The 23484-nt window shown below is 39.1% G+C and overlaps 2 protein-coding genes across 2 annotated transcripts; one reads left to right on the top strand and one right to left on the bottom strand.

Moving 5' to 3' along the window:
• Positions 1-1837: 1837 nt before the first annotated feature.
• Positions 1838-5585, bottom strand: ftr84 (finTRIM family, member 84). The gene is made up of 7 exons (XM_026169278.1): positions 4877-5585; positions 3974-4069; positions 3556-3789; positions 3161-3317; positions 3007-3063; positions 2839-2892; positions 1838-2737 (listed from the first exon to the last, which is right to left on the bottom strand). Exons 1-7 carry the CDS (start codon positions 5447-5449, stop codon positions 2205-2207), a joined length of 1704 nt encoding a protein of 567 aa, XP_026025063.1. The 5' UTR covers positions 5450-5585; the 3' UTR covers positions 1838-2204.
• Positions 5586-8189: 2604 nt separating this feature from the next.
• Positions 8190-13574, top strand: tppp2 (tubulin polymerization-promoting protein family member 2). Its single transcript, XM_026170414.1, has 4 exons — positions 8190-8351; positions 9144-9335; positions 11464-11617; positions 12467-13574. The coding sequence occupies exons 2-4, from the start codon at positions 9145-9147 to the stop codon at positions 12656-12658; spliced, it is 537 nt and encodes a 178-aa protein (XP_026026199.1). The 5' UTR covers positions 8190-8351; position 9144; the 3' UTR covers positions 12659-13574.
• The last annotated feature ends 9910 nt before the right edge of the window (positions 13575-23484 follow it).

Below are 23484 nucleotides of genomic sequence, written 5' to 3'. Positions count from 1 at the left end.
TTTTATTTTTTATTGTTTTATGTAAAGCACTTTGGTATGCCCAAGGCTTTTAAATGTGCTCTATAAATAAAGATTGTTGTTGTTGTTGTTGTTATTGTTTTGTTGTACCTTTGGGTAATTTGTCATGCAAATCATCTAAGCAAATTGAATGCGTGTCCTATGACCCAAATTGGAAGTTAAAGGTAATAGCTTAAAAAAATATACAGTGAACAATAAAGGTAATCATTATTATTAAATGAGAAAGTTTATCTTTCTTTTTTCCCTCTGCTGATAAGGTTCTCCTGCCACTCAGATCCTTGACCAGAAAAAGCCAAAGAGAGCATCAGAGAGAAAAGAGGAAAAAGAAATAGGCTTTTTGTTTACTGAATGAGGTCCCTGTAAACCACATGAAAAAACTGCTGTAAGAGATGTTGTATGATGCAACATATTAATTAATTTCCTCTCAAAACATTATTATTTATGTAATTAATGTTATCTAAGAGGACATTACAAATGACTTGCATATTGTTCGAAATGAAAACAAATACTTCATTCGTTTCTAAAATGGTACTTAAGTTGTTAGCATCCTTTGATGCTAGATTAACTGGTTTGACTGGTTAGATTTACTGGAAAACAGAGAAAACAAAAGTGTCCATTTGAAATTCCATGAGCAGATGATAAATTATTATAAGAAGATATTAGAAAACAAAATCACAAACACACAGAAACAAAACAATAACAAAGACACAGCACTTTCGCTAAATATAATGTAAAATTGATTGTTTTTAAGTACAGCAATGAATACCAAATAATAATAAAAGCTGTTATAACATAAAATGTAGCACATGCTATGCTTAGGACACGTGTATCTGTCTTTTTTAATGACTGACAGACTGCCCCTAATATTAGCAAATGACAAATTCAGATTTTTTTTATTATTAGCATCCTGTCGAGCTGCATCACTGTGTGGTTTGGAGCCTGCAATGCGTCCTGTCATAGAACCCTCCAACGCATAGTGAGAGCTGCAGAGAGGATCATTGGTGTCTCTCTCCCCTCCCTCCAGGACATTTACAGCACCCGTCTCACTAAAAAAGCCCTTTGCATAGCGGCTGATCCCACGCACCCAATGCAAAGCTTCTTCAAGCTGCTGCCGTCGGGGAGGAGACTGCGGAGTCTCCAGGCCAGGACCAGCAGACTGAAGGACAGCTTCATCCATCAGGCTGTCAGGAAGCTTAACTCCCTCCCGATTCTGCCCCCTCTCCCCTCTCTCCTCCACGGTCTCACTGAACTCTGTCACACACACACAAACACACACACTCTCTGACTCACTCACTGGCCTGCACCAGTTACCAGTCACTTTGTGGAGCATTGGACTGCCATTACCTCATAAGACTTTGTTGTTACACTTTCTCTTACCGGACATTACTAAATCTCCATTTGCACTATTTGCCTATTTGCACTACTCTGCCTGGTTTACACTCAATGTCACTTACCCATTATATTGTATATTGTATAGCTTTCTTGTTATATGTAAAATTGTATTTATTTAAATTTTTACTTTTTAATTATTTTACTTGCATTTTTAATCACTTTTATATTTAAATATATTTAAATGTTCATTTGCTATTTATCTAGGGATTGAGAGTAACGCAATTTCTATTCTCTGTATGTCCTGTACATGTGGCAGAATCGACAAATAAAGTTGACTTTGACTTTGACTTTGATTATTATTATCTAACCCTAGTATTTTTCTCCAAGCAAATATTTGTAGATTTATAGCATTTCTACATTTAATACATTAATTCTAGAAAGTTTTACCTTAAAACGCATTTATAATTCAAAGTAATTTAACGTCCCGTGCTGACCAGTGGTTCAATTTCTTACTTTGCAGGAGTGATTTTGAGATGTATCCATGACTCCAGTGATATCAGTTTACATGTGCAAAAGATAGATCACCTTCTGACCAGACTAAGCCAGAGGAAAGATTGTGGCTGGGTGTGGTCAGAGATAATTTGACCCCGTTGCCCCAAACTTGGTCCACATTTGTTGTAAACAGGCAACTGTTTACTACGAAGTTTTCCTGGTGTAAATTTTGTTGTTGTATCCTGTGTATTTTGCTAGTATAACTGGTAGTATATTGTATTTTGCAATGTATGTCATTATTATTTACATATTGTATCGGTGTAAATTCTTTACTGGTAATGGGTAATTTTTGCACTTTTTAGTTAATAAGGCTGTTTTAGCTGGCAGAGGGTAACTGAGGAACCTACACCAAAGCCAGCATACAAAGGCTCGGTAAACTGAGCTTTGAATCTGTGGATAGGTGTCATAGTGCCTGACACTGAGTAAAAGGCCACTGTGTTTCCAGGATAATCTAGGTACACACCAATGCGTGTAGCCCTACCAGCACCAGGAAGGTCTCTGTCTACTTTCTTGTGCCAGGCAGAGTAACCAGAGTCTGAGCAAAGGAGACTCCAAGACTTGTCATTGTAGCCAAGCAGGCTGTGTGAATTCTTCCCTTTACGGCTGATGCTCCTGTAAGCCACCCCTATGGAAAATTCTCCACTCCATTCAGCTTCCCAGTAAAACCTGAAACCAGTGAGAGGCTCCTTGCACAGAACTTGGGAGTAGCCATCAAAGCGATCTGGATGATCTGGGTAAAACTGGGTTGTTTTCTTCCGGGTGACCTTCTGATTCCCATCTGTCAAAACCAGCTCTTTATAAACTGTGTTAAGATCAAAGGACAGCTTGCAGGCATCTGAAAACACAGCCACAACATACATTTATAAATGTCTTCTGTTTAGATAACATTAAAATGTTGCTCTTGAGTACTAATTCTGAACCATAAAATTTACTTACATCTCAAGAAGTCTGTTCTGTTTTTTGGCTCCTGAAAATCTACATTCGAAGGAACTGTTTAAATATAAAAACATAACATATGTTATAAAATGTGCAACAATATTATGTTTAAAAAAAATTGCCAGCCATGTACAAAATAGCACGAATGAAATTATTCAGCTCACTTACCTTTGAGTCGTTTGCTTCCATTTCTTGGCAACAATATGTACACGGGAGTTTCGCTCACTGTAAAAATATAAATTCAAGTATATATGGATTGCAGCAAAAACTAGTGAGCCAGTAAAAGGTAATTGAAGTGTTAACAATGACTAGTGGAACAAACCTGTCTTGGAGAGTTTACCCATTTCCTTTTTACAGATGTCATCCAGATTTTCTTTCATGTCACTGGCCGTTCTGCTCATCTCTCCAAAGGAGAACTGAGGGTTAATTAGCACTTTGGGGACCATGGCCTCAGGAGCAACACACAGGGTTGGGAAACTCTGTTTTTTATCGAGAAAAAGAAGTGTAATGATTTTTTACTAAAAACATAAATATATACATAAAGAAGTCGTGGTGTTGTTTTGTGTTAGTCAGTGTAACGAGGTAGCAAGAAATGCTGAGCATGCTATAGCAACAGGCGCTGGAAGTGATAAGTACATTAACTGTTTTTTCTGTGCTACATTACAAAGCAAGAAAGACAGACATGAATTATTGTAGCTCTGGCTGATTTTCCAGTACCTGCAGAAAGTAAATGTTGTCCTCCGTCTCGAGGATCTGCCGTAATTCTGCATCTTGACGTTGTAGCTCCATTATCTCCTGCTCCAGACGATCCACATAGCCTTCAGCCTGTGACATTGCTGATTGCATGTTGGCCATTATCATCTGATTGATTTCAGACTTCCAGCGTTCAACTGCCTGCAGCATTTCATGGAAGGTCTTGTCACTTTCTGCCTGTGCTCGCTGGGCTGCACTCTGAAAGGTAAAGACAGTTTTTTCCAGGAGCTTTTAGTTACAATAGTCATCCTTGATATTACCACTGGATTCCTTTATATAGTGGTATTAACATGTAACAGTTCTGTAAAAAAAAAAAAAATGAGACCATGTCAAATTTACTATGAAGAAAAGTAATTTATGTTGGACCAGGCTATGATCTTACTTTTAGAACATCAATATTATGCTTAAGTTCCTGGAGCTCCTTCATCCTCTCTTGAATGATGTTCTGGACTTCAGTTTGGGTGACCACCAGGACTTTCTGATAAAAGACAAGAATACAGGATTTTATCACTCTAGAGCAGGGGTCTCAATCTTTTGGCCCGGAAGCCACTTGCGGCCCACCCTCACCTCTACTTGTGGCCCGTATATTGACGTTAAGAAATATAATGCAATTTGGCCTTTGAAGTTACTTTTATCATTAGGGAGGATTTGTATGTTGTTAAGCGTAATGTTAAAATAAGGTATTCAAAGGGCAAAAAATGATTTAATATGAAGGCAATATAAGCAGAGAGTGCAAACATGTTGAGGGATTGGCTGTGTTAGTTCAGTGAGAGAGTTATTTGTAAAGAAAACAATTTTCAAAAGCAGTTAAAACTAAAGTGTACACTTGTGTCTGCATTTTTATTTTGTTAAATATGAACAAAATTATAGCAGAAATGCTGCCATGTGTCTGGCCAGAAAGAGGGTAAAAGTTTGTTATTTGGTTGTTCAATGAAAGGCTTCAGTTAGTTAAGAGCGAGAAAACAATTTGCGGTCTTGTTTGCAGTTTTGTCTTGTTATACAATATTTGAAATTTTGAAAAAAATAAAAGACTACATATTTGTCAGTGTTTTCTTCTTTGTTTTTTTGTTTTTGTACTTCTCAAACACTAAAGCGGCCCTCCAATGAGATGACAGTGACAGCAGTGACCCACAGCTCATTTGAGACTCCTGCTCTAGACTCCAGAATGACTCTTTTCATCATCTAATGTATGCAAAAACTGATGAAAACGTCATATCAAAATAAAAAGAGTATTAAAAGATTTTGAGATAGACTCAGCAATAACAACAATAAAAAAAAACCTCACTTGTTTCTCATTGCGTTCGTCTTCTGCCGAGGTAATGTTGTGGCTGCGGTGCTCTCTGACAGTACACAGCACACAAATACACATCTGGTCAGTGCGACAGAACAGCTCCAAACCTTTCTCGTGTTGTGGGCAAATCTTTCTGTCCAGATGACCCATCTCATCTACGAGTTTGTGCCGCTTGAAGGTAGATGACTCATAATGAGGCTTGACATGTGTTTCACAGTAGTATGCCAAACACATCAGACAAGACTTGACGGCTTTGTTGCGACGGCCAATGCAGAAGTCACAGTAGACTTCACGATTCAAGTAGGGGAAAGGAGTAAGCTCTGGAAGCTCTCGTTGTGGCTCATGGTATACATCTGGCAGGTTTCGCTTCAGGACAGGCCGAGGTGTGAATGTTGCACGGCACTGTGGGCAGCTGTACACACCAATGTGGTTGAACTGATCCCAGTAAATCTTGATGCACTCCAGGCAGAAAGTGTCACCACAGGGGATAGTGACTGGATCTCTCACTGTGTCCGCACATAGAAGACAGAAAGCCTCTGGTGGTAATGGGAACCCAGAATCAGCCATAATGCTCAATAAGATCAATATGGAAAATTATTAAGAATTCTTTGTGTTGACTAGAAGTCCATCAAATATTGGACTGGTAAGTCCAGTGTTGTCAGTCAGAATGATGTCCAGAAAACGTCCATCCAGATAACCTGCTGTGATCCTACCTCTCTTCAAACCAGATACTGCTGCTTTCTGCTGACATTTAAAGGGAAGGCTTTGTTTCTACAGTAAACAACCTGATAATGTCTTCCCACACAACACCTTTCCCAGCATGAGTGAAATCACTCTGGTCTTCACTATACACTGGAATTGGCCTACCAAGCAGGGATTTCAGGTCACACAGTGAGGTCAAGTTGTCAGCAAAATAAACTTTACCGTTGGCTATCTGTCACGGTTCTGGGTCTTTCTGACCCAGCTTTTTGAGTTCAAAACATAAGAACAAGAAGTTCTTGTTCTTATGTTTTGAGTCCTTTGTTGTACTGTTTCTTATTTCCCTAGGTTTCAGTTATGGTCATCATAGTTTAGTTCTTAGGTTTTGTAATATGGCTTCCCTGTGTTCCATGTTGTGTCTACTGTGACTTTTTGTACCATGTTTCGGGTTCCTATGTTCTGTCTCCCCAGTTGCTGTTAAGTTTTCGTGTCTAGAGTTCAGTCAGTGTGTTTCCTGTTTTACTTTGAAGGTCCGTGTATCATGTCAGTGTTTCTAGTTTTGCTTCCCTTTTCTCGTCTAGCCTGATTACTCCCAGCTGTGCTCTTCTTCTGTCTTTCATTCCCTTGTTATCCCTCAGTGTATTTAAGCCCTGTGTTTCTCTTTGTCAGTGTCGTAGTCTCCCTCATAGCTCTGTGATTTTCCCTGTGGCTCCTTGTGCTAAAAACGAGCCTCGGAAGTTCTAACATCCTCAATTAAAATGGTTTAATTAAATCAATAGGCTTAGTCAAATTTCCAAATATTTACTGCTGCCCTAATTTCATTCTTTTGTCAAACTTACATGTTTCAGACCAAATAATTTTAATATTGGAAAAAAAACAACCAGATTACATGTAAAATTCAGTTTTCAATAGCTCTACATGAAACATTTATTGCTTCTGAAACCTAATAACTGGTTATACCACCCTTGGCAGCAAGAAAGTGCAATCATGAGTTTGTGATAACTGGCAATGAGTATTTCACTTTGGTGTGGAGGACAAAGAGAAGTTAAAGACAAAGCTAAAATAAAAATCACACATGTCAGGATCTGTAGAACCTCAACAACAGATGAGACCAAACTCACTGACAGCTGTCCATCTGGAAAGGTTTTCTAGGCCACTTCTAAACCTTGTGCATGGTGACGCATGGACAAATGTGTCACTGTGGAGAGACGGTGAGAGCCACCATCCACAAATGAAGAAAACAGTAGCAAAGCCCCCCAGGAGTGACTGGCCTACAAAAAGTACTCCAAGAACACGTCAATGAATCATCTGACTGGACGAAAAAAATTATCCATGGGAAAGTCTCCACTGACCAAAGAACTCATTTGAGACTTGAGACCTTTGTCTCAGATCATTAAACAAAACATGTAAAGTCCTTGCACCTTTTCCATTTGACTGAGCACTGAGTTTCATGATGGTGTGTGATGTCAAAACAGTTTTCTCTGTTATTGCTGTGAACAAAATACAAAACGTGGGTTCCCACATGCCTCCATTGGCACGTCAACAAAAAGGTGAAAAGAAAACAAAAACAGTGCTGACATAACAATATATTAATCTTTAATTTTTACATCATTATTGTAAAAAATATATATAAATATGTAAGATTGGGGCCTTTTTATTTGAATTTGAATATGTTTTCTCTTCCCCCTGTGTGTACGTTATGTCTGTGTACACTATCCTCCTCCCACAGTTTGTAGACATCCATGCAAGCCAAAGAGTAATTATAAATTGGCCAAGCATGTGAGAATGCATGTGTGTGTGTGTGTATCTGTGTTAGCCTGTCTAACCAAGCACTGCCTAACATAGTTAAGGCTATAGGCATGCCTATAGCTAGGATAAACCCAGCCTGCCTGTGAAACACTAAGAACAATGACTGAAATAAAATTAAACCTTGAAGTTATGGGATATCTCCAAGTGGCCAAAACAATCGAATGAGCTTTCACACAGTGAAAGTCAGCAGCCTCAAGCAATTAATCATCTGCACATTTATTGTATTTTTGTGTCAAACTTTGGTGGCATAAAAATTGCTACTGTCCAAAAAATTTCCAGTCATAGGTATAGTTTTGAATCTTCAGGCACGTTATTATGCATTATATTTAATACAGAACCATTATTCTATGTGGTTGATATGACATTGCGAGAGAGAATAGTTATTCTTGTAAAGTGTCAGATTTATGTTGTCACTGGTCTTTGTTCTGTCAAGGGGCACTCTCATCTTTGCTCAAACAAGAAGGCTATTGTGAAAATGACAGCAAGAGCACGACAGATATATATCTGTGAGTTGAATTAAATATTCCAGTCAGAAAAAGAGCATGGTAAAAAATCATTTTGGGTAAAAAACTGAACAGCAAAATGTATTTGTGTACAAGAGAATTTTGGTAAAGGTTTAACTCCACAGAATGTTGTATAACATAACAAAGCCTTGAGCAAGTCTGTGAGAGAGGCAGGAAGCTAATAACAGTGAGCAGACAGAAGAGAGGCTGAGCACCCATGATGTCATTGACTGTGCTTGTCGGTACTCTCTCCCCCTCCCATTGCCTTCCATTTCTCCTTGCCTCTCTGCATCCTTCCATCCTTTACGTAACTGTCAGACAGCCTGGGAGTGGCAGGAAGGAGGAGAGGCAGAAGCGGAGAAAGAAGGAGGAGAGGCAGAAGCGGAGAAAGAGATCAAGCAGCTGTTAGCAATTCCGGATTTGGCTAACTATCCACACGGCATCCTTCCATTTAGCAGGTACATCTTATATTTTTGTGATTTAGTGCTTTACTGTTGTATCATTTAGTACCTGCAGTGCTGCAGTGAGAGGGCAGTAGAAATAATCTTGAAAAAAAATATATGGAAAGATTACATGTAATAATAGTTTGATGTATATTTTTACACCCACCAGCACTGGTAATTATTATTATTATAATTATTATTTTTTAGGATTATTCGTAAACTGAGATGACGCCATACTAAAATGCATTAGTTTTAAAGTGTTCATTGAAACATTTTCTGTGCTATTTGTTTTTATGGTTATTTTTATATGCAGTGAATATTTAATATAAATTTCATATCAGTGTAGCTCGATCAAAAGCCACATTTGGTAACACTTAACTCATGAATAAGTAAGTGTCAGTGAGTGTGATGGAGAGACGGGGCAGAAGAGAAGGAGAAGGAATGTGTTTGTTCATTCACTATAGACTGAACAGCAGAGAAGCCATTTGGAAATTGAGTTGATTGAATTAAATGGGCTTGAGCGCAGTTTTAGACACACTAGCATAATGATGGATACACAGTAAAAGTGTGTGTGTAAGACAGAGAGAAAATTAGATGCACTATCTTGGCAGCTATGTCTTGGCAGGCCAGCAGCCAGTTAACCTATAGTTATTACTGTAATTTTTTTTTACAAAATGTCTTCACAAAGGATATTTTATCCAAGCTATTTAAGGGCCTTTTTTTAGATTATTATTTTAATCAGGAGAACAAAGTGTTACAATCTTTTGTATTTGAATTGACTAAAAACTGCATGTGTTCATCTGTCAGCATGGCCGAGGGTTCGGTGTCTCTAGAAGAGGTCAAGACTTCCTTCCAGAAGTTTGCAGTCCACGGAGACACAAAAGCTACAGGGAAGGAGATGAACGGCAAGAATTTTGCAAAGCTCTGCAAAGACTGTAACATCACTGATGGGAAGAATGTGACTACCACAGACGTGGACATCGTTTTTAGCAAAGTCAAGTAAGATTTCATTTTGACTTTGCACAGCAAAAACATAATGGTTTGAATGTATGTCACAATGTGGTTATTGGTTTTCAGTAACTGAACAGTCAATTTTTAGTTAGTGACTCTCTGTTGTTTTGGGACTACCTTACAGAATAAACTTCATGATTCATGTAAATGCAAAGGATTTAAGACATCTCATAATCACATTATAGCATTGTAGCATCTACTCATTGCTTGTCCCTTGACAGTATACACTGCTCAAAAAGAAAGGAACACTTTGAAAATGCATCAAATTTCACATCATTGTGTAAATGATCAACCTACAGAGGACTGAATTCAAAGACACCATGAAAGTCAAGGTAAAAAATATGATGTAGTAGTTGAGTCCATTTTGCAAGTTCATTGCAGCAATTATTGTAAGAATGGTACTCAGTAGTTTATTTGTCCCCCATGTGCTTGTATGCACATCTAACAATGTTGGGCTATACTCCTAATGAAACAACAAATGGTATCCTTGGGAAATATGCTACCAGATCTGGACCAAGGCGTCACTGAGCTCTTGGACAGTGTGAGGTCCAACCAGAGAGCATTGGCTGGACAGAAACGTAATGTCCCAGAGGTGTTCTATTGGATGTAAGTCAGGAGAGTGTGAGGTCCAGCCAGTAGTATTGATTCCTTCATCCTCCAGGAACTGCCTGCATACCTTCGCCACATGAGACCGAGCATTGTGTGTGACAGTGGGTCCAAAGATTTCACCTCGATACCTAGTGGCAGTCAGGGTGCTGTTGCCTAGTCTGTCGAGGTCAAGGTGAAGTTTATTTATATAGCACATTTCCAACAGTTCATGCTGCACAGGGTGCTTTAAAAACTAAAATGTAACTAAAATAAGTAAAATGCATGACAATGATGCAATAAAATATGAAAGAAGAGGAATAAAACAGTAAGACATTAAATGCAACTAAAACAACTACAGCTAAGGTGGTTAAAAAAATAAAATAATATATGGGTCAACGTGAGCTAAAAGCCAGTCATTAAAAATGGGTCTTTAAAGATTTAAAATGTTCCATTGTTTGTGGATATCTTATATTTAGAGGCAGACTATTACAAAGTGTGCGACGTGCCACAGAGAAGGCTCTGTTGCCATGAGATTTATGTGTAGACTGTTGGATAACATTAGTTTTGAATTGGACTTCATGTTTCTTTCTGGACCATAAATAAATAGGAACTTAGATAGGTAAGAGGTAGCTTGGCCGTTAAGTGATTTTAAAGCAAAAAGTATGATTTTAAATTGGATCCTGTAAGGAACAGGAAGCCACCAGCATGAAGAGGCCAACACTGGGGTTATATGCTCGAGGTCTTTGCGTCACATCCGTAGATCAGACAATCACTGATCCTCCACTAAAGCAATCATGCTGAGTGATGTTAATTCAATTCAGTTTTAAATAACGCTAAATCACAACAGAATGTTGCCTTAAGGCAAGTTTTATATCGTAAGGTAGAGATCCTACAATACTACAGAGAAAACCCCAACAAATGACCACCTCTGAGCAAATACTTGCCAACAAAGGGAAGGTGTGCACGGGGTGCCTGCCAATCCTGGTATTGTACTGGAAAATTACCAATTAGGCTCTAAGGTGACAGACAGTGCACACAGGGGCCACTAGAGGATGTTGTTTCCTCTCATGGTTCCTCTTCAATCTCATGAAGACTATTTCTGATTGTTTGATCAGACAGGCAGGTATTAATGTGTGATCCTGGAGGAGTTGGAGTACCTGTGGAATCTCTGTAGGATCTAGATATCACCTCATGCTACCAGTAGTAACCCTGACCTTAGTCAAATGGAAAACTAGTGAAACAAAACTCAAAAAAAGATGACGAGAGAAAAAATGTCAGAGGTGTCCACCTGAAAAGCCATTCCAGTTTTGTGGGTTGTGTCATTGTTACCCATCTAGTGCACCTGTTGTTAATTTCATCAACACCAGAGCAGCTGAAACTAATTAACAACAACCTCTGCTGCTTAACTGACCAGATTAATATCCCTGATTAAAAGGTTTTCTGTTCATTATTTTGAGCAGTGTATATTATATTATTCATTTTGTTATTTCTCTCAAAATATAGTTGGCAACACTCTGTGTTTCCTCAGGGCAAAGTCAGCTCGTGTAATCACATTTGAGCAGTTTAACCAGGCCCTGACAGAGTTGGCTCCCAAACGTTTTAAAGGCAAGAACAAGGAAGAGTCACTTCAGCAGCTTTATGGTCTCGTTGTTGGTAAAGAACCTGCCAACATTGGTGTTACTGTGAGTATTAAGTCATAATAAACTCAAAATTTGCTGCTTAGAAGTCGGCAGCAACCAGCTACTACACTTATGCATCCCTTTAAACTTATATATGTAGTAGTAGTTTGACCCTCAACCATACAATTAAATTTAAACTGTAAAACAGATCATCTTAGGTAAAATTTGTTTAAGTGAGATTAATGTATTAACATGTTTTGTTCTCTTGTGTTGCACTTCCTATTACAGCTTGGTAATACAGTGGTAACAGTAGGGTAGCAAGGTGGAAACAAGACTGTAATAATGTGGTAATTTCTACCTTATTACAACTCAATCATCATAGTAATAACCACTTAAATTCCAAGTAATATCATGATAGCAGCAGTGGTTACATGTATTACACTGAAATTTATGTAATTGGATAATAAGTGCCCAAAAACTAGGGGCAAGATTGTGGAAATACACCTCAGTTATAAGGTGATAATGATGCTACCATGATATTACAAGGATAGTAATTGGTTATTACCTTGGTAATTGAGTAGTAATAATGTAGAAATGACCACATTATTATGTTCTTGTTTCCACCTTGTCACCCCACTGTTATCACTTTATTACTGAGCTGGAATAGAAAGTGATACTTGTTTTTGATGACCAAATCTTTGTGTAACTGTTTAGGTCACAAATCAGAAAAAATAGTTGACTGTCAGTGTGTTATTTTGGATCTAAAACTGGATTACCAAAGAAACTCTAGATACAAATCATTGCATCTTGAAAAAGACACTACAATACAGAGTTTTTGTTTTACTGGGTTAAAAGGGGAAAAAATTTAAAAAAAAGTTTATTATATCAGTATTCTGTCTTCCATTTTTTTAGAAAGCTACCAAGGCAGCAGCAGTGGACAGATTGACTGACACCTCCAAGTACACTGGTTCACACAAGGAGCGGTTTGATGACACAGGAAAAGGCAAAGGAAAGGCTGGGCGTGAAGACATCCCAGACACCAGTGGTTATGTGGCAGCTTACAAGGGCAGCGGCACTTACGAAGACAAAGTGAAAGAGGCATAACACTGCTAGCCATTATTGTGTTTCACCAATAACTTAGATAGGGGTACTAAACAGAAGTTAATGCCTGTTTTATTTAGTTAAACAAAACAAAGTGGGAATTTCATGATGTATACAGCATGTACAAGTAAAAGTGTTCTGTGTATTTTCTGCTGGAACCAAAAAAGAAACTACATGCTTCATATTGTTACTCTGCTTTGCTATACACTGTGCCTTACTAAACATATAGCCGTTAGTGTGAATACTATGATACATTGCTATGCTCTGTTAATCATAATGCAAAGGATAAAAACATAGCTGGTATCAAGAATGGCGCTATCTCAGTAGCTGCTCTGCGAGCTTTTCATTTTATATTTCAGTGCCTTTGTTACATGACCAATCAGTGCCCATTATTTTCATCATAGTTTCATAGTATGAAATTAATAGTTTTTAACAGTTTATTTAGAAAAATGCAATAGGCATGAAAGAACACAGTGCAACACTCTTTGATTATTAATAAAAACAAAAAAACAAAAAACACCAAGCAGCGAAGAACAAAGAGTTAGATTCTGGTACTGATGAAGCTAAACATATGAATTACTTAAACAGTTTTTTTTTTAACTTTCTTTGTAATCATAATGGGACTTTAAATCCTCCTATTACATCTCTTTTCACTATGTTTTGTCTTTTTAAGTTTAATGAATAAAGAATGCCCATTTTCACCATGAATGGAAATGTAATTTAAAAGAAGTGATTGCAAATATCTAAATAAATATCTAAAATGCAAAATTTGATCATACATGGGAAAATAGTTCCTTGTTTTACATGTCCTGTAATGTAACATTAGAAAACAAACAAACGAAAAGTCTGTAGGATCCTTTAAATAACAATTGGAACATATAGTACTCAGGAAGTTATAATACGTACACTACAAATGCAATATAAGTGATATGTAAAATATGTATATTTTACAGCATGTTTCTAGAAGAGTATGCCTGTGTGTTAAATAAAAGCAATATTGAGTAATGTGCTAGTCATTTAAATGTTTGAATAGCAAACAAATACAAATCCATACAAATGCAACACACACACACACACACACACACACACACACACACACACACACACACACACACACACACACACACACACACACACACACACAAGCCCATTCAGCTATCTTAGTGAGGACCTTCATTGACATAATGGTTTCCTAGCCCCCTTACCCTGAACCTAACCATAATCTAATTGTAACCCTCACACTAAAACCACATTTTGAGCCTCAAAAAGCCTTTAAACTTGTGAGGACCAGTGAGTGTGTCCTCACAAGTGACTGTTGGTTCTCACAATATAGTAGAATGCAGCTGTCAGTCCTCACAAAGATAGCTAGACAGGAACACACACACACACACTCAAAAGCTCTTTGTGAGTTTTCCAGCTCTGTGGAGGTAGAAGACAGGATAAGAGCCTCCAAACCAAATCATTAGAACATAACTTAAGGGCTTCCAGATCCACAGTGTATCCCAAACTATGTTCCAAGACATGTAGGATATAGTAATCAGTGGTAAATGACCAATAACTGTAATCACCTGTAGAATCAAGATTATGTATATAAAACACCCAGCACGCCCCTGCGGGCGGTTTATCCTTCAAGCTCGGGTCCTCTACCAGAGGTCTGGGAGCTTGAGGGTCCTGCGCAGTATCTTAGCTGTTCCCAGGACTGCGCTCTTCTGGATAGAGATCTCCAATGTTATTCCCGGGATCTGCTGGAGCCACTCGCCTAGCTTGGGAGTCACCGCACCTAGTGCTCCGATTACCACGGGGACCACCGTTACCTTCACCCTCCACATCCTGTGGAGCTCTTCTCTGAGCCCTTGGTATTTCTCCAGCTTCTTGTGTTCCTTCTTCCTGATATTGCTGTCATTCGGAACCGCTACATCGATCACTACGGCCGTCTGGGCAGGGATAGCTCAGTAGGTAAAGTGGTCGCCCCATGATCGGAAGGTCGGCGGTTCGAATCCACTTAACGGCTACCCTGAGGTACCCCTGAGCAAGGTACCGTCCCTACACACTGCTCCCCGGGCGCCTGCTTAGTGGGCTGCCCACTGCTTCACTGAGTGAATGGGTCAAATGCAGAGAAAAACAAGTAATTTCCCCATGGGGATCAATAAAGTATCCATTATTATTATTATTATTATTATTCTACTGTTTGTCTACCACCACTACGTCCGGTTGGTTAGCCGCCACCATTTTGTCCGTCTGTATCTGGAAGTCCCACAGGATCTTAGCTCGGTCATTCTCCACCACCCTTGGGGGCATCTCCCATTTTGACCTCGGGACTTCCAGGTTATACTCGGCACAGATATTCCTGTACACTATGCTGGCCACTTGGTTATGGCGTTCCATGTATGCCTTGCCTGCTAGCATCTTGCACCCTGCTGTTATGTGCTGGATTGTCTCAGTGGTATCTTTACACAGCCTGCACCTGGGGTCTTGCCTGGTGTGATAGACCCCAGCCTCTATGGATCTTGTACTCAGAGCTTGTTCTTGTGCTGCCATGATTAGTGCCTCTGTGCTGTCTTTCAGTCCAGCTTTGTCCAACCACTGGTAGGATTTCTGGATATCAGCCACCTCCTCTATCTGCCGGTGGTACATACCGTGCAGGGGCCTGTCCTTCCATGATGGTTCCTCGTCTCCCTCCTCTTTCTTGGGTTTCTGCTGCCTGAGGTATTCACTGAGCACTCGGTCAGTTGGGGCCATCTTCCCAATGTATTCTTGGATATTCGTTGTCTCATCCTGGTCTGTGGTGCTGACACTCACCAGTCCCCGGCCCCCTTCCTTCCGCTTAGCGTACAGCCTCAGGGTGCTGGACTTGGGGTGAAACCCTCCATGCATGGTAAGGAGCTTTCATGTCTTTATGTCAGTGACTTCTATCTCCTCCTTTGGCCAGCCTATTACCCCAGCAGGGTACCTGATCATGGGCAGGGCGTACGTGTTGATGGCCCGGATCTTGTTCTTACCATTCAGCTGACTCTTCAGGACTTGCCTGACCCTCTGCAGGTACTTGGTGGTTGCAGCCTTTCTAGCGGCCTCTTCATGGTTCCCATTCGCCTGCGGGATCCCCAGGTACTTGTAACTGTCCTCTATGTCTGCAATGTTGCCTTCTGGTAGTTCAATCCCCTCAGTTCTGACTACCTTCCCTCTCTTTGTTACCATCCGACTACACTTCTCCAGTCCGAACGACATTCCAATGTCATTGCTGTATAGCCTGGTAGTGTGGATCAGTGAATCGATGTCTCGTTCACTCTTGGCATACAGCTTGATGTCATCCATGTACAGGAGGTGGCTGACAACTGCTCTGTTCCGTAGTCGGTATCCGTAGCCAGTCTTGTTAATGATCTCACTGAGGGGGTTCAGGCCTATGCAGAACAGCAGTGGGGACCGAGCATCTCCTTGGTAGATCCCGCACTTGATGGTGACTTGTGCTATGGGCTTGGAGTTGGCCTCTAGTGTTGTACGCCACATCCCCATTGAGTTCCTGATGAAGGCTCTTAGGGTCCCATTGATCTTGTACAATTCTAGGCATTCCAGTATCCAGCTGTGGGGCATTGAGTCATAGGCCTTCTTGTAATCAATCCAGGCAGTGCACAGGTTGGTCAGTCTGGTCTTGCAGTCTCGGCTGACTGTTCTGTCTACCAGTAGCTGGTGTTTTGCGCTGCTGGTATTCTTGCCAAATCCTTTCTGTGTCTGGCTCATGTATTGACCCATGTGCCTGTTCATCTTAGCCGATATGATGCCTGACAGGAGCTTCCATGTAGTACTGAGGCAGGTTATTGGTCGGTAGTTGGAGGGGACCGGTCCCTTCTTGGGGTCCTTGGGGATCAGGACCGTCCGACCTTCGGTTAGCCATTCTAGGTGTCTCTCGTTAACTAGCAGCTGGTTCATTTGTGCTGCCAGACGCTCGTGGAGTGCAGTCAGCTTCTTTAGCCAGTAGGCGTGAACCATGTCAGGCCCTGGTGCTGTCCAACTCTTCATACTGGAGACCCTTTCTTGGATATCTGCCACTGTGATGGTTACTGGACCCTGTTCAGGGAGGTCGCTGTGGTCTGCCCTCAGATCCACTAGCCACTGAGCATTGCCGTTATGGGTTGCGTCCTTCTCCCATATGCTCTTCCAGTATTGCTCCGTCTCCAGCCTTGGTGGTGCTGTTCTCTTATTATTATTGTTCCCTTGCCACTGAGAGTACACCTTTGCTTGTTCTGTGGAGAACAGCTGGTTTATTCTCCTGCCTTCTATCTCTCTGGTGTACCTCCTCAAGCGGCTGTGAGTCTTTGCTTGGCAGTTTCCAAGGCCTCAGGTATGGACAGCTTGCTGTATTTCTTATGCACCTTCTTTGTCGCACCTTTCTGCAACTCCGTTAGTTGGCTAACCTCCCTCTGTGCTACTTTGATCTTGCCCTCTAGCCTCCTTCTCCATGGAGGGTACTGCCCCTTGTGGCTGTTCAACTTGTAGCCAAGCATCTCACTGATCACTGCTGCCGTATTGTAGATCAGCTTGTTAGTGTCGGTAATCATGGTTGTAGGTATTGTCCTTAGGGTATATATACACCCAGCACGCCCCTGCGGGCGGTTTATCCTTCAAGCTCGGGTCCTCTACCAGAGGCCTGGGAGCTTGAGGGTCCTGCACAGTATCTTAGCTGTTCCCAGGACTGCGCTCTTCTGGACAGAGATCTCCAATGTTGTTCCCGGGATCTGCTGGAGCCACTCGCCTAGCTTGGGAGTCACCGCACCTAGTGCTCCGATTACCACGGGGACCACCGTTACCTTCACCCGCCACATCCTCTCAAGCTCTTCTCTGAGCCCTTGGTATTTCTCCAGCTTCTCGTGTTCCTTTTTCCTGATATTGCTGTCATTCAGAACCGCTACATCGATCACTACGGCCGTCTGGGACAGATATATATCACTCACGACCCATGTTTGGTCTTTATTGGACCTATTTCTTAAGGATGCGACTTTCAGATACTGTTCACCTGCTTTTGATTTCCTGCCTGCTCTTTCTTCTTCTGTCTTCCATTTGTCCAGGTTCCTAAGAGTCTTTTTTATTTTATTTTTTGGAAAAACATGCTGAAATATGCCACATTTTTAGCTAATAGTTCTTTGGTGCAAAAATACTATTTTAGTCATTTCATGCCATTTTATTCTACATTTTATGTGGATTTCCTGTAACTGAATGAGAGAGTTTTGTAACAGGCTGTTGGTAAAATTCCTAAACATCCAATTAAAAATTGCTTCTTTGTCAAGTTGTTGGTTGTACAGTGTAGGGACCGTTACTCAAAAAGTAATACATTGCAAATTACTTGTTACTCTAAAAGTAGTGTAGTAAGTCACTTACTCACCAGACAAAGTCATATGTTACACTTCTCATAACATTACTTTCTTGCTAACTTGTAATAAAACCAACAACTCATTATCACATAATTACTAATTAAAATCATAAACCTTAGGCTACAGTCCCTATGATACAAATCCCTATTATAACACAAGTAACGACATATCTCGACGACTTTCTGTAATTAATTACTGAATTACAGTATGAATCGAAAATGTAATGTGATTACAACCAACACTGGTTTTGTAAAAGCAACACAACCTTTTTCATGCTTTATTCATTTATAGGTCAGTATTTGGCTTAACAAACAAAAAACATATTTCTGAATATGGTCAGGTGCAAGTGCTGGACTGAAAATAAGTGAAAAGGAAGCCAATGTTCAAGGAATATTTTTGAAAGAACTTTAGAAAATCCAAGAGAACGACTGCTCAAGATCATTTTACAAATTGAAAGAAAATGCAGAAAATGCAGGATGGAAGCCACATATAAAGACATTTATTTGTTTCTAGTTGCTTCCTAGAAAGACTGATAGGTACAAATAATTGAAAGTACAAACCTTGTCTAGTTCTTGAAGATTATTTAACATGTAAAGTTGGAGCTGCATCTTTTATAATATAAGTGGGGAAAAATGCGCTGAACTGCATCCAAATAATGGCTATGAGTACCTTCCTGGCATGCAAAGCCTGTTGATGTGAGAACATAATTTGAATAAACAGGGTTTGGTGTTTTCAGACTTTGGCATAAGTGGCCACTTATAATTTTCCATAGAAGTATGTAAACGTGTGCAAGGGTTTAGATAAAACAATGAAAATACATGGATTCTTAGTCAAATTAAATTCTTTGCAATATACTCATAGCAACTCTCCGTGAAATAGTCTCCTACATCAGAATGGGTGAGGAAATACAAGAAAAATACTTGTGGTTCAATACTACCACAATGTAGGGACAAAAAACACAAACAAACAAAAAACAGAGTGAACAGATGAACCAGTTGAAACAGTTAAAATATTCATTCATCTTTCATGAGTCCAGCAAGTCAAGATGCTGCAGAGATGCAACAGTACTGTGTAATTATAATTTTGTGCATGTTTTCCCACTTAACTTAAGACATGCATTCAGAATTACGATGTGTTAAAAGTGATATGTAAATATTATCTTTTTCTGACTTGGTAAACTTGCCATTGTGACTTTTACAGAAAAGTGACCAAGATTGGCAACTACACATGAAGTTGACACATTAAGATGCCATCAGATAAATAGAAAGGAGTGCAGGTCTGAAGAAGTCTATAGTGAAACTAGTACATGAAAGATCCAAAGAAGTGTACTTCATATAATTACAAAGCACTTATTTGTCCTCCTTGTTTTCCTTTTGAAGAAATATACCATGTGGTACATAATTCTATACAGTATAACTGGTATAATTACAGTCTCAGGGGTCATTATATCCTCCCTTAGTTATGCTGCAATAGACATAGGCTGCCGGGGGATTCCCATGATGCATTGAGTTTTTCCTTTCCAGTCACCTTTCTCACTCACTATGTATTAACAGACCTCTCTGCATTGAATCATATCTGTTATTAACCTCTGTCTCTCTTCCACAGCATGTCTTTTATCCTGTTTTCCTTCTCTCACCCCAACTGGTCGCAGCAGATGGCCGCCCCTCCCTGAGCCTGGTTCTGCCGGAGGTTTCTTCCTGTTAAAAGGGAGTTTTTCCTTCCCACTGTTGCCAAAGTGCTTGCTCATAGGGGGTCATATGATTGTTGGGTTTTTCTCTGTATCTATGAAGCACCTTGAGGCGACTTATGTTGTGATTTGGCGCTATATAAATAGAATTGAATTGAATTGAATTGAATTATATGTGAAAAACAATGTGCAGCAATTTTATTTTTTTTCTTGAGTTTTTGAGTTCTGCTGAGATTGTCGAGAAGACTAACACATGCAAGCCAAATCATTACAGAATTCCCTTGGTGTTTCAGGGCTTTAACACTGTTGAACTGTAACCAAATTAATGGCCAAAGGTAATCTAGAACCTGTATGCAGATAATTTGAATAAAGATGATGTTTCTTAGCTCTTGTAGTGCCAAGATTTAAATTATAGTTTCCATGGAAAGTTTTAGAAGCATGGGGATAAAAATGCAGAAGAATATAATGAAAATAAATTTAAGTGAAATTTAGATTCTTGAATGTATATTTACTGTCTTCCCTAACTATACGCCCGCTCCTTCTTTAGCAACACAGAGGTTGATTGAGCAGATGAGTGGCCATATTAGAAGAAAAACTCCTAAAAACATGGACAATCAAGAAAAGACCATTTTAGAAATGTTTTTAAGTTTCTGTTACAAGAAAAAGAGAATGTAGGGGTTTATGATGATGATGTCATGATTGAACATATCCGTTGGGATACAAGAAACTGTTTGTCTATTTGGCACATAGATGATGTTTTAAATTAAGTCACTTCTCATCCAGTCCTCTTTTGCTTTATTTCCAGTCCTAACCCTGTTATGCCTAATTTACCATCACAGTATGGTAGATTTCACATATTGTATCTCAGTATTAGGGCTGTTCGATATAAAGATATATATCGGATGACGATAAAAAAAACATCTATTGTTTCATTTTACGCTATTGTTTGTTTCGTGGTGTCGCAAAATAAACTGTTTACGGCATTATTTTTTCATCGTTTTGATGGTCACTGTAGTGGCTATATTAATTTCTTAAAGTTCTCTCTTTCTCTCATATTTAATATAACCACACTACAGACGGACAAGCGCCTATTTTTATACGTTTACATTAGCAGCAATGACGGTAAAACCATCAGGTGTCTGCTTGTTTATTTTCCACATAAACCTTTCACAATAAAGCTCAAGATCCTGTTGAGACTTTTCAAGATAAATTAAATCACGTGAAAGAGTATGCGGAGCAATTACGGATGAGAAGCAAAAAATAGCCGTGAGGTGCCAAAAAATAAACCTTAGACTCAAACGTTAGAACAGGCTTTTCCCCGCAGCACGCCGTGTAATTAATACTCACAAAGAAAACGGCGGCTGTTACAACTTATGTCTGAAAATGTATAGTTTCATCTGTAAAATCACTCAACTGCAGGTACACGACGCCCAAATGGAAACGCTTCATGCAAGTCAAGCTGCCCTAGATTCACAAAATTTACAGAAAATATAAAAATTTGGTGATTTATATCGTTATCGGGACGGTAGATGTTTTATATTTGCATATGAGATTTTGGTCATATCGCACAGCCCTACTCAGTATCATATCACACTGGCCCAATAAGTTTACCTTTCGAGATCTGTGAAACACTTCTTTTGCCTCAAATCATTTGGCTACATAGCTGCTCTGCTGCAACTCGTTGTAGCATTCCTTTTAGTATTTGCACAATAAATTACATATCTGAATGTACTTATTATTGCTTTGGATTCCATCATAGTAGCCCAGTATTCACATACATATCCATCTATTGTAGTTATTTATTCTATTTTTCTAGTAGTAATAATACAGAATACAGACTACTATGTAGTTTTTGTATTAATTTTTTAATCAACATATCACTATGTCACAATCACATCTACTTGAATACATTTCTTTGGAGTATAAAATATTTGTTTGTATAAGTAAAACAATGCAACAGACCTCAGAATACACATGTCCAATTCTTTTAATTGCAAAATACCAATGGAAGCTCACCTAACATTAAATAACTAAAATACAATGTTGCTGATTTTTCCACACAGCACCCAATTTTTAATGCAACCTAGAGGCTGGCTATTCTTGGGTAAAGTTTTTACTTTGAAAACTAAATGCCAAACAAATAGTACCAAGAATACTAACTATTCAATGCCATGTATTTCTAAAACAAAGGAATTGAAATGCAAATTTTACAAATAAAAGAAAAGTAGCTTCAAGTGTAGCTATGCTGAAAACAATTTGCAAATAAATAATTTCTTGTGAGTTTCCCAGCTCTGCGGAGATAGAAGAGAGCATAGAAACCACCAAGCCAAATCATTAAAGCATAGGTCAAGGGCTGCCAAATACATAGTGTGTTCCTGTCCAATTTCCCAGCTAAGTAGAACACAGTGATCAAAGGTACATAGCCAACAATTGTAGTCATCTGGAATATCAGGACTATATTGAAAGCCCTTCTCTTTACCAAATTGGATCTCTCCCTCTCTCCCTCGCCTGGTGATGGCTGTTTCAGTGCTTTAAGAACTGATATGGAGCAGAACGAGTTGATGATGACGATAAACACAACACAAGTGGTATAAATGCCCATTGTTATGCGATTGCACAAGTATATTTCTGATAAAACAGGCAGGATGGATTGCAACCACATTACACAACAAAAGCTCATCCTGTACCTTAAAGGTTTATACCTGAGATACAACAAGGGATGCACCACTGCAATATAGCGTTCTATGCAGACACTGCACTGAAACTGAACCCTAGCTGTAAATATTGTGTTGATGACTTTGTATTATTTCGGTATTAAAATAAAAACTTATAATCAATAAGGGTGGCCCCAGGAATCCAAAAAGTAGCTCTGCAAGGACCAAGTGGAACTCAAAGACTTCCATCTGATCTGTCCAGAAGACAGGAGATGATTTCATGAGCCATAGCACCCAGCTGTTAGCAGGCAGAGAGATCAAGACATAAGGAATGACTGCAGAATTAAATAGAAGAGGGTTCAAACAGAAACCACACTCAAAATCTGTGACGTTTTGTTTGCCCGGTGGTAGGTTTTTCATGGTTCCTGTAAATTGTGGTGGAAAAAACAATAAATGTAGTGCAGAGGAGTTCTTTTTAATCATGAGACTGATTTGACAAATGTATAAAACCAGTCATTATGTTTTTGACTATATCACTAAATTTAGTTAAAACAAATCTACAATAAAACACTCAAAGTAAATTTTAAATACACAATGATAAGAAAACACGATCAAACAAAGAATTTAATAAAGTGACAATTGTCTGTTTAATATGTAAACAAAAAGTTATACTGTTAAAAAAAAAAGCTACCTAAGAGAACAATTTCATAATTTGTTATTGCTTTACTGAGTAGATTTCAAAAGATGTAGCATAAAAAAAAGGAAAACTTTGTCCTACCTAGAATTTGTTTGAAGTTTATTATTAAATGTATAGTAGGAGTTCCATCAATGACTTTAGATGTGTTGAACTGTAACCAGATAATGCGCACGAGTTCTTTACAGGCATGCAAAACCTATGGATATGCCGTACAAATTTGAATGAAGAGGGATGGGTCCTTTTACCTCACATGCTAAATAAATTGGGAATGGAACTATGCAAAATTATGTAGCAAAAAGATATATTCAGACATTGTTTAATTTATAAAATAAGGCTATTTTTATTCATCTCTATTTTAGAGATGAAATTACAATTGCACAGGACAGATCCTTTAAACTGGACAACATCCTGGGTTTTTTAGACCAGGT

Source organism: Astatotilapia calliptera, chromosome 6, assembly GCF_900246225.1.
Source record: "Astatotilapia calliptera chromosome 6, fAstCal1.2, whole genome shotgun sequence".
NCBI lineage: Eukaryota > Metazoa > Chordata > Actinopteri > Cichliformes > Cichlidae > Astatotilapia > Astatotilapia calliptera.
The sequence above is the reverse complement of the archived record's forward strand: the minus strand, read 5'-3'. Positions and strand labels throughout refer to the sequence as shown.

Excerpts from the sequence above, each read along its gene's own strand:
- ftr84 (XM_026169278.1), bottom strand. The coding sequence starts at position 5,449 with ATGGCTGATTCTGGGTTCCCATTACCACCAGAGGCTTTCTGTCTTCTA. Across the intron at positions 4,070-4,876 it reads ACGAACGCAATGAGAAACAA|AAAGTCCTGGTGGTCACCCA; the intron begins GTGAGGTTTTTT and ends GTCTTTTATCAG. Across the intron at positions 3,790-3,973 it reads ATAATATTGATGTTCTAAAA|AGTGCAGCCCAGCGAGCACA; the intron begins GTAAGATCATAG and ends TTTACCTTTCAG.
- tppp2 (XM_026170414.1), top strand. The coding sequence starts at position 9,145 with ATGGCCGAGGGTTCGGTGTCTCTAGAAGAGGTCAAGACTTCCTTCCAG. Across the intron at positions 9,336-11,463 it reads ATCGTTTTTAGCAAAGTCAA|GGCAAAGTCAGCTCGTGTAA; the intron begins GTAAGATTTCAT and ends GTGTTTCCTCAG. Across the intron at positions 11,618-12,466 it reads CTGCCAACATTGGTGTTACT|AAAGCTACCAAGGCAGCAGC; the intron begins GTGAGTATTAAG and ends CCATTTTTTTAG.